General features: G+C 64.0%; 1 protein-coding gene across 1 annotated transcript in view; it reads left to right on the top strand.

The window, feature by feature from the left end:
* Positions 1-117: 117 nt before the first annotated feature.
* The window catches only part of LOC128901790 (DNA-directed RNA polymerase II subunit RPB1-like), a 49,621-nt gene continuing 38,779 nt past the window's right edge, over positions 118-10,959 (top strand). Inside the window, 4 exon segments of the mRNA XM_054183939.1 lie at positions 118-338; positions 4,624-4,756; positions 6,200-6,324; positions 10,481-10,691. Of these exon segments, the coding sequence (XP_054039914.1) occupies positions 121-338; positions 4,624-4,756; positions 6,200-6,324; positions 10,481-10,691 (687 nt within the window). The 5' untranslated portion in view covers positions 118-120.

Genomic DNA, 10,959 nt, shown 5'->3' with positions numbered 1-10,959 from the left:
GGAGCCGTGGCCGGTCCCAGGCAGGAGCCGTGCGTGTCCCCATGGGACGCTGAATTTTGGGGGGGGTCCCGTGGTGTCGAGCCCCCCCCCGAACCCCCATTTTTTCCCCCCCCCCAGGCCATGCAGAAGTCGGGGCGCCCCCTGAAGTCCCTGAAGCAGCGGCTGAAGGGCAAGGAGGGGCGGGTGCGGGGCAACCTGATGGGCAAACGGGTGGATTTCTCGGCCCGCACCGTCATCACCCCCGACCCCAACCTGGCCATCGACCAAGTGGGCGTCCCCCGCTCCATCGCCGCCAACATGACCTTCGCCGAGATCGTCACCCCCTTCAACATCGACAGGTCGGGGCACACGGACACACACGGACACGGGCACACGGGCACACACACGGACACAGACAGGCACACGGACACAGACACAGATGGACACGGATACACACAGACAGACACACGGACACAGGCACGGACGGACACAGGCACGGACGGACATTTACACAGGCACAGACGGACACGGACACACATGGACACAGACAGACACACACGGAGACACGGACGGACACAGACACACACGGACACACAGACACGGACATGCACAGATACACACGGACACACAGACACACATGGACACGGAGACACGGACACACAGACGGACACACGGACACGGACACACACGGATGTGCACAGACACACACGGACACGGAGAGACGGACACACGGACACACACGGACACGCACAGACACACACGGACACGCACAGACACACATGGACACACACGGACACAGATGGACACATGGACACGGACACACACGGACACATGGACACGGACACACACGGACACAGGCAGACACACAGACACGACACGCACAGACACACACGGACACACAGACACACACGGACACACAGACACACACGGACACGGAGACACGGACACACAGATGGACACACGGACACGGACGGACACAGACACACACGGACACACAGACACACACAGACACGGAGACACGGACACACAGACGGACACACGGACACGGACACACACGGACACAGGCAGACACACAGACACGGACATGCACAGACACACGCGGACACACAGACACACATGGACACGGAGACACGGACACACAGACGGAGACACGGACACATGGACACGGACATGCACAGACACACACAGACACGGAGACACGGACGCACAGATGGACACACGGACACGGACACAGGCAGACACACAGACATGCACAGACACACACGGACACACGGACACATGGACATGGACACACGGACACAGGCAGACACACACGGACACGGACATGCACAGACACACACGGACACACAGACACACACGGACACAGAGACACGGACACACAGACGGACACACAGACACACACGGACACAGAGACACGGACACACAGACGGACACACGGACACACACGGACACGGACACATGGACATGCACAGACACACACGGACACGGACACACACGGACACAGGAAGACACACAGACACGGACATGCACAGACACACACGGACACAGACACACACGGACACACAGACACATGCAGACACACGGACACACACACGACACCCTTTGGGGGGGTTTTGGGGGGGTTACGGGGGGTTTGTGGGGGTGTGGAGGGGGTTTGGGGGACAGCGAAGGGGTGACATGAGCTTGGCCAAGATCGTCACCCCCTTGAACACCGACAGGTTCGGGGGGGGGGGGGGGGGGGGGAACATCTTTTGTGGGGGGGGCTATGGGGAGTTTGGGGGGGGGTTGGAGGGGTTATGAGGGGTTTATGGGGGGGTTTATGGGGGTATGGAGGGGGTTTGGGGGTCACTGGGGGGGCATCAAAGGGGTCACCCCCTTGAACTCCCAACAGGTCGGGGGGGGTCACACACACGCTTTGGGGGGGTCTGTGGGGGGGTTTTATGGTCCCCCCCAGCGTCCCCCCCAGCGTCCCCCCCCAGCGTCCCCCCCCCCCCTTCCCCGCAGCCCTTCAAATGTTCCCCCAAATGGCCCACCCCGACCCCCCAAACATCCCCCTAAATGCCCCCCAAGTGCCCCCCAGACCCCCAAATGTCCCCCCAAACATCCCTCCCTGCCCCCCAAGTGCCCCCAGACCCCCAAATGTCCCCCCAAGTGCCCCCCAGACCCCCAAATGTCCCCCCAAACATCCCTCCCTGCCCCCCAAGTGCCCCCCAGACCTCCAAATATCCCCCCAAACATCCCCCCCAGACCCCCAAATGTCCCCCCAAACATTCCTCCCTGCCCCCCAAGTGCCCCCCTGACGACCCAGTCCCCCCAAACTTCCCCCTAAATGCCCCCCAAGTGCCCCCCAGACCCCCAAATATCCCCCCAAACATCCCTCCCTGCCCCCAAGCGCCCCCCAGACCCCCAATATCCCCCCAAATATCCCCCCAAACATCCCTCCCTGCCCCCCAAGTGCCCCCCCGACCTCCCAGTCCCCCCAAATGTCCCCCCAAGTGCCCCCCAGACCCCCAAATGTCCCCCCAAACATCCCCCCCAGACCCCCAAATGTCCCCCCAAACATCCCTCCCTGCCCCCCAAGTGCCCCCCAGACCTCCAAATGTCCCCCCAAACATCCCCCCCAGACCCCCAAATGTCCCCCCAAACATCCCTCCCTGCCCCCCAAGTGCCCCCCAGACCCCCAAATGTCCCCCCAAACATCCCTCCCTGCCCCCCAAGTGCCCCCCCGACCTCCCAGTCCCCCCAGATGTCCCCCTAAGTGCCCCAAGTGCCCCCAGACCCCCAAATATCCCCCCAAACATCCCTCCCTGCCCCCCAAGTGCCCCCCCGACCTCCCAGTCCCCCCAGATGTCCCCCTAAATGCCCCCCAGACCCCCAAATATCCCCCCAAACATCCCTCCCTGCCCCCCAAGTGCCCCCCCGACCTCCCAGTCCCCCCAGATGTCCCCCTAAGTGCCCCCCAGACCCCCAAATATCCCCCCAAACATCCCTCCCTGCCCCCCAAGTGCCCCCCCCGACCTCCCAGTCCTCCCAGATGTCCCCCTAAGTGCCCCCCAGACCCCCAAATATCCCCCCAAACATCCCTCCCTGCCCCCCAAGTGCCCCCCCAACCTCCCAGTCCCCCCAGATGTCCCCCTTAGTGCCCCCCAGACCCCCAAATATCCCCCCAAACATCCCTCCCTGCCCCCCAAGTGCCCCCCCAACCTCCCAGTCCCCCCAGATGTCCCCCTAAGTGCCCCCCAGACCCCCAAATATCCCCCCAAACATCCCTCCCTGCCCCCCAAGTGCCCCCCCCGACCTCCCAGTCCCCCCAGATGTCCCCCTAAATGCCCCAAGTGCCCCCAGACCCCCAAATATCCCCCAAACATCCCTCCCTGCCCCCCAAATCCCCCCCCGACCTCCCAGTCCCCCCAGATGTCCCCCTAAGTGCCCCCCAGACCCCCAAATGTCCCCCCAAACATCCCTCCCTGCCCCCCAAGTGCCCCCCCAACCTCCCAGTCCCCCCAGATGTCCCCCTAAGTTCCCCCCAGACCCCCAAATATCCCCCCAAACATCCCTCCCTGCCCCCCAAGTGCCCCCCCCGACCTCCCAGTCCCCCCAGATGTCCCCCTAAATGCCCCAAGTGCCCCCAGACCCCCAAATGTCCCCCCAAACATGCCTCCCTGCCCCCAAATGCCCCCCTCCGACCTCCCAGTCCCCCCAGATGTCCCCCTAAGTGCCCCCCAGACCCCCAAATGTCCCCCCAAACATCCCTCCCTGCCCCCCAAGTGCCCCCCCAACCTCCCAGTCCCCCCAGATGTCCCCCTAAGTTCCCCCCAGACCCCCAAATATCCCCCCAAACATCCCTCCCTGCCCCCCAAGTGCCTCCCCCGACCTCCCAGTCCCCCCAGATGTCCCCCTAAATGCCCCAAGTGCCCCCAGACCCCCAAATGTCCCCCCAAACATGCCTCCCTGCCCCCCAAGTGCCCCCCTCCGACCTCCCAGTCCCCCCAGATGTCCCCCTAAGTGCCCCCCAGACCCCCAAATATCCCCCCAAACATCCCTCCCTGCCCCCCAAGTGCCCCCCCCGATCTCCCAGTCCCCCCAGATGTCCCCCTAAGTGCCCCCCAGACCCCCAAATATCCCCCCAAACATCCCTCCCTGCTCCCCAAGTGCCCCCCCGACCTCCCAGTCCCCCCAGATGTCCCCCTAAGTGCCCCCCAGACCCCCAAATATCCCCCCAAACATCCCTCCCTGCCCCCCAAGTGCCCCCCCCGACCTCCCAGTCCCCCCAGATGTCCCCCTAAATGCCCCAAGTGCCCCCAGACCCCCAAATGTCCCCCCAAACATGCCTCCCTGCCCCCCAAGTGCCCCCCTCCGACCTCCCAGTCCCCCCAGATGTCCCCCTAAGTGCCCCCCAGACCCCCAAATATCCCCCCAAACATCCCTCCCTGCCCCCCAAGTGCCCCCCCCCGACCTCCCAGACGTCCCCCTAAGTGCCCCCCAGACCCCCAAATATCCCCCCAAACATCCTTCCCTGCTCCCCAAGTGCCCCCCCGACCTCCCAGTCCCCCCAGATGTCCCCCTAAATGCCCCAAGTGCCCCCCAGACCCCCAAACGTCCCCCCCGCTGACCCCCCCCGGTGCCCCCCCCCCCCCCCCCCAGGCTGCAGGAGCTGGTGCGACGCGGGAACAGCCAGTACCCGGGGGCCAAGTACATCATCCGGGACAACGGGGACCGCATCGACCTGCGCTTCCACCCCAAGCCCAGCGACCTCCACCTCCAGATCGGCTACAAGGTGGGGGGGGGACCCCGAAATCGGGGGGGGGGGGACACCCCGAAACCCCTCCCCCCCAGCCCGCGAGGGGCCGGGGGGCGCGGAAAAGCGCCGGGTTTGGGGGGGGGTTTTGGGGGGCAACGAGTGGGTTCGGGGCGCACAAAGGCTCTGGGTTTGGGGGCTCAGGCCCTGGTGTGGGGGGGTCACGAAGAGTCTGGGGGGATTTGGGGAAGAAAAAGAGGTTTTTGGGTCTCTGAAGAGTCGGTTTTGGGGGTTATTTGGGGGGTTTTGGGGTCTCGGAGGGTCTTTGGGGGGCAACGAGTGGGTTTGGGGCGCACAAAGGCTCTGGGTTTGGGGGCTCAGGCCCTGGTGTGGGGGGGTCACGAAGAGTCTGGGGGGATTTGGGGAAGAAAAAGAGGTTTTTGGGTCTCTGAAGAGTCGGTTTTGGGGGTTATTTGGGGGGGTTTTGAGGTCTCGGAGGGGCTTTGGGGGGTTTGGGGAAAAATACTGTGTTTTAGGGTCTCTGAAAACCGTGGGGTTTTGGGGTTCAGTCCCTGGTTTTGGGGGTCACGAAGAGTTGGGGGGATTTGGGGAAGAAAAAGAGGTTTTTGGGTGTCTGAAGAATCTGTTTCGGGGGTTATTCGGGGGGTTTTGGGGAGAAATCCGGGGGTTTGGGGTCCCTGAAAATCGTGGAATTTTGGGGTTCACAAAGAACTTGGGGGATTTGGGGAGAAATCCTGGGGTTTAGGGTCCCCGAAGACTTGTGGGGTTTTGGGGTTCACGAAGAGTTTGGGGGGATTTGGGGAAGAAAAAGAGTTTTTTGGGTCTCTGAAGAGTTGGTTTTGGGGGTTATTTGGGGGGTTTTGGGGAGAAATCCTGGGGTTTGGGGTCCCTGAAAACCGTGGGGTTTTGGGGGTCAGTCCCTGGGTGTTTTTTGAGGGTTCACAAGGAACTCGGGGGATTTGGGGAGAAATCCTGGGGTTTAGGGTCCCCCAAAATGGTGGGGTTTTGGGGTTCAGTCCCTGGTTTTGGGGTTCACGGAGAGTTTTGGGGGGATTTGGGGAAGAAGAAGAGGGTTTTGGGTCTCTGAAGAGTCTGTTTTGGGGGGGTTTGGGGGTTATTTGGGGGGTTTTGGGGTCACGGAGGAGCTTTGGGGGGGGGGGTTCGGGGAGAAATCCAGGGGTTTTAGTGTCCCTGAAGAACCCCCCACATTTTGAGCCCCCCCCGCTTTGTTTTGGGGTCCCTGAAGATCTTGGGGGGGGGGGGGCAGGACACACCACACGTTTGGGGCCGAATCCGGGGCTTTTGAGTCCTTGGAAATGACGTTTTTGGGGGTTGAACGTTGATTTTCGGGGGGGGGGGGGGTGTGCCCGGGTTTTGGGGTGTCCCAACTCCAGATTTTGGGGGTGCTGAGCTCCTCCCCCCTCCCCCCCTTAATTTTTTTGGCCCCCCCCCATTCCCCAGGTGGAGCGACACATGTGCGACGGGGACATCGTCATCTTCAACCGCCAGCCCACGCTCCACAAGATGTCCATGATGGGCCACCGCGTCCGCATCCTGCCCTGGTCCACCTTCCGCCTCAACCTCAGGTACCCCAAAAACTGCCCCCCCCGCACCCCAAAACTGCCCCCCGCACCCCGAAACTGCCCCTTGTAGGGGCTGGTGGCACCAAAACCTGCTCTTTTCAGCCCAAAACCTGCCCTTGTCAGCCCCAAAACTGCCCCTTTCGCCCCCAAACCGCACCCTGCCCTGGGCCACCTTCTGCCTCAAGCTCAGGTGCCCCAAAAACTGCCCCCCCGCACCCTAAAAGTGCCCCCCGCACCCCAAAACTGCCCCCAGTACCCCCCAAACTGCCCCCCCATAGGGGCTGGTGGCACCAAAACCTGCTCTTTTCAGCCCAAAACCTGCCTCTGTCACCCCTAAAACTGCCCCTTTCGCCCCCAAACCCCATCCTGCCCTGGTCCACCTTCCGCCTCAAGCTCAGGTACCCCAAAAACTGCTCCCCCCGCACCCCAAAACTGCCCCCCGCACCCCGAAACTGCCCCTTGTAGAGGCTGGTGGCACCAAAACCCGCTCTTTTCAGCCCAAAACCTGCCCTTGTCAGCCCCAAAACTGCCCCTTTCGCCCCCAAACCCCATCCTGCCCTGGGCCACCTTCCGCCTCAAGCTCAGGTACCCTAAAAACTGCCCCCCCCGCACCCCAAAACTGCCCCCCGCACCCCGAAACTGCCCCTTGTAGGGGCTGGTGGCACCAAAACCCGCTCTTTTCAGCCCCAAACCTGCCCTTGTCAGCCCCAAAACTGCCCCTTTCGCCCCCAAACCGCATCCTGCCCTGGGCCACCTTCTGCCTCAACCTCAGGTACCCCAAAAACTGCCCCCCGGATCCCAAAAGTGCCCCCCACACCCCGAAACTGCCCCTTGTAGGGGCTGGTGGCACCAAAACCTGCTCTTTTCAGCCCAAAACCTGCCCTCGTCAGCCCCAAAACTGCCCCTTTCGCCCCCAAACCGCACCCTGCCCTGGGCCACCTTCCGCCTCAACCTCAGGTACCCCAAAAACTGCCCCCCCCCCGCACCCCAAAACTGCCCCCCGCACCCCGAAACTGCCCCTTGTAGGGGCTGGTGGCACCAAAACCTGCTCTTTTCAGCCCAAAACCTGCCCTTGTCACCCCTAAAACTGCCCCTTTCGCCCCCAAACCGCATCCTGCCCTGGGCCACCTTCTGCCTCAACCTCAGGTACCCCAAAAACTGCCCCCCCGCACCCTAAAAGTGCCCCCCACACCCCAAAACTGCCCCCAGTACCCCCCAAACTGCCCCCCCATAGGGGCTGGTGGCACCAAAACCCGCTCTTTTCAGCCCAAAACCTGCCCCTGTCACCCCTAAAACCGCCCCTTTTGCCCCCAAACCCCATCCTGCCCTGGTCCACCTTCCGCCTCAACCTCAGGTACCCCAAAAACTGCCCCCCGGATCCCAAAAGTGCCCCCCGCACCCCAAAACTGCCCCCAGTACCCCCCAAACTGCCCCCCCATAGGGGCTGGTGGCACCAAAACCTGCTCTTTTCAGCCCAAAACCTGCCCTCGTCAGCCCCAAAACTGCCCCTTTCGCCCCCAAACCGCACCCTGCCCTGGGCCACCTTCCGCCTCAAGCTCAGGTGCCCCAAAAACTGCCCCCCCGCACCCTAAAAGTGCCCCCCACACCCCAAAACTGCCCCCAGTACCCCCCAAACTGCCCCTTGTAGGGGCTGGTGGCACCAAAACCTGCTCTTTTCAGCCCAAAACCTGCCCTTGTCAGCCCTAAAACTGCCCCTTTCGCCCCCAAACCGCATCCTGCCCTGGGCCACCTTCCGCCTCAAGCTCAGGTACCCCAAAAACTGCCCCCCGGATCCCAAAAGTGCCCCCCACACCCCAAAACTGCCCCCAGTACCCCCCAAACTGCCCCCCCATAGGGGCTGGTGGCACCAAAACCCGCTCTTTTCAGCCCAAAACCTGCCCTCGTCAGCCCCAAAACTGCCCCTTTCGCCCCCAAACCGCACCCTGCCCTGGGCCACCTTCTGCCTCAAGCTCAGGTACCCCAAAAACTGCCCCCTGGACCCCAAAAGTGCCCCCCACACCCCAAAACTGCCCCCCGCACCCCGAAACTGCCCCTTGTAGGGGCTGGTGGCATCAAAACCTGCTCTTTTCAGCCCAAAACCTGCCTCTGTCACCCCTAAAACTGCCCCTTTCGCCCCCAAACCCCATCCTGCCCTGGTCCACCTTCCGCCTCAAGCTCAGGTACCCCAAAAACTGCTCCCCCCGCACCCCAAAACTGCCCCCCGCACCCCGAAACTGCCCCTTGTAGGGGCTGGTGGCACCAAAACCTGCTCTTTTCAGCCCAAAACCTGCCCTCGTCAGCCCCAAAACTGCCCCTTTCGCCCCCAAACCGCACCCTGCCCTGGGCCACCTTCCGCCTCAACCTCAGGTACCCCAAAAACTGCCCCCCGGATCCCAAAAGTGCCCCCCACACCCCAAAACTGCCCCCAGTACCCCCCAAACTGCCCCCCCATAGGGGCTGGTGGCACCAAAACCTGCTCTTTTCAGCCCAAAACCTGCCCTCGTCAGCCCCAAAACTGCCCCTTTCGCCCCCAAACCGCACCCTGCCCTGGGCCACCTTCCGCCTCAACCTCAGGTACCCCAAAAACTGCCCCCCCCCGCACCCCAAAACTGCCCCCCGCACCCCGAAACTGCCCCTTGTAGGGGCTGGTGGCACCAAAACCTGCTCTTTTCAGCCCAAAACCTGCCCTTGTCAGCCCCAAAACTGCCCCTTTCGCCCCCAAACCGCACCCTGCCCTGGGCCACCTTCTGCCTCAACCTCAGGTACCCCAAAAACTGCCCCCCCCGCACCCCAAAAGTGCCCCCCACACCCTAAAACTGCCCCCAGTACCCCCCAAACTCCCCCCCATAGGGGCTGGTGCCACCAAAACCTGCCCTTTTCAGCCCAAAAAGTGTCCGTCCCCCAACAGTGCCCCCCCCGGGGGTTGTGTCCCCCCCCACTGTGACCCCCCTGGGGGTTGTGTTGCGTGTCCCCCCCGGGGGTTGTGTGTGTCATCCCCCCCCTGCCCCTTCCACTGTGACCCCCCCCGTCCCCGCACCGTCACCACCCCCCTGGGGGTTGTGTGTCCCCCCCCCCCCCCCCCCCCGACCCCCCTGGGGCTTGTGCCCCCCCCTTCCACTGTGACCCCCCCCCCGTCCCGTGTCCCCGCAGTGTCACCACCCCCTACAACGCCGACTTCGACGGGGACGAGATGAACCCCGGGGGTTGTGTTTGTGTTTCTCCCCCCCCGTGACCCCCCTGGGGGTTGTGTGTGTGTCCCGGGGCTTGTGCCCCCCCCCTCTTCCACTGTGACCCCCCCGGTCCCGTGTCCCCGCAGTGTCACCACCCCCTACAACACCGACTTTGATGGGGACGAGATGAACCCTGGGGGTTGTGTGTGTCCCCCCGGGGGTTGTGTGTCCCCCCCCCGTGACCCCCCTGGGGCTTGTGTCCCCCCCCCCTTCCACTGTGACCCCCCCCGTCCTGTCCCCTGTCCCCGCAACGTCACCACCCCCTACAACGCTGACTTCGACGGGGACAAGATGAACCCTGGGGGTTGTGTCGTGTCCCCCCGGGGGGTTGTGTGTGTCTCCCCGGGGGTTGTGTTTCTCTCCCCCTGTGACCCCCCTGGGGGGTGTGTGTGTCCCCTGGGGCTTGTGCCCCCCCCCCCTTCCACCGTGACCCCCCCGGTCCCGTGTCCCCGCAGCGTCACCACCCCCTACAACGCCGACTTTGATGGGGACGAGATGAACCCTGGGGTTTGTGTGTGTCCCCCCGGGGGTTGTGTGTGTCCCCCCCGGGACTTGTGCCCCCCCCTCTTCCACCGTGACCCCCCCCCGTCCTGTCCCGTGTCCCCGCAGCGTCACCACCCCCTACAACGCCGACTTTGATGGGGACGAGATGAACCCTGGGGGTTGTGTCGTGTCCCCCCGGGGGTTGTGTGTGTCCCCCCCCGTGACCCCCCTGGGGTGTGTGTGTGTGTCCTGGGGCTTGTGCCCCCCCCCTCTTCCACTGTGACCCCCCCCTGTCCTGTCCCGTCCCGTGTCCCCACAGCGTCACCACCCCCTACAACGCTGACTTTGACGGGGACAGGATGAACCCTGGGGGTTGTGTCGTGTCCCCCCGGGGCTTGTGCCCCCCCCCCTTCCACCGTGACCCCCCCGGTCCCGTGTCCCCGCAGCGTCACCACCCCCTACAACGCCGACTTCGACGGGGACGAGATGAACCTGCACCTGCCGCAGTCCCTGGAGACGCGGGCGGAGATCCAGGAGCTGGCGATGGTGCCGCGCATGATCGTCACGCCCCAGTCCAACCGCCCCGTCATGGGCATCGTGCAGGACACGCTCACCGCCGTCCGCAAGTTCACCAAGCGCGACGTCTTCCTCGAGCGCGTCAGTGCCCCCCGCTCTTCCCTGGGGGGGCGGGGGGGGGGGGGGGGGGAGAAGGGGAAGGGAGGCACCCAACACCCCCACCCCCATCCAGTTTCGGGGCCACCGCCCGCTTTTTTTTTTTTTTAAGCCTTTTTTTGTGGGGGGGGGGGGAGGCGGGGGGCATCCCGAGGTGGCCATGAAAGGGGGGGGAGGGGGGAGGGGTTTTGGGGGGGGAGGGGGGGGGGGGGCCTGAGGGTGTTCTTGTGACGTGGGATTTGGGGGGGATTTT

This window comes from Rissa tridactyla, chromosome 28 (assembly GCF_028500815.1).
Source record: "Rissa tridactyla isolate bRisTri1 chromosome 28, bRisTri1.patW.cur.20221130, whole genome shotgun sequence".
Classification (NCBI taxonomy): Eukaryota; Metazoa; Chordata; class Aves; order Charadriiformes; family Laridae; genus Rissa; species Rissa tridactyla.
The sequence above is the reverse complement of the archived record's forward strand: the minus strand, read 5'-3'. Positions and strand labels throughout refer to the sequence as shown.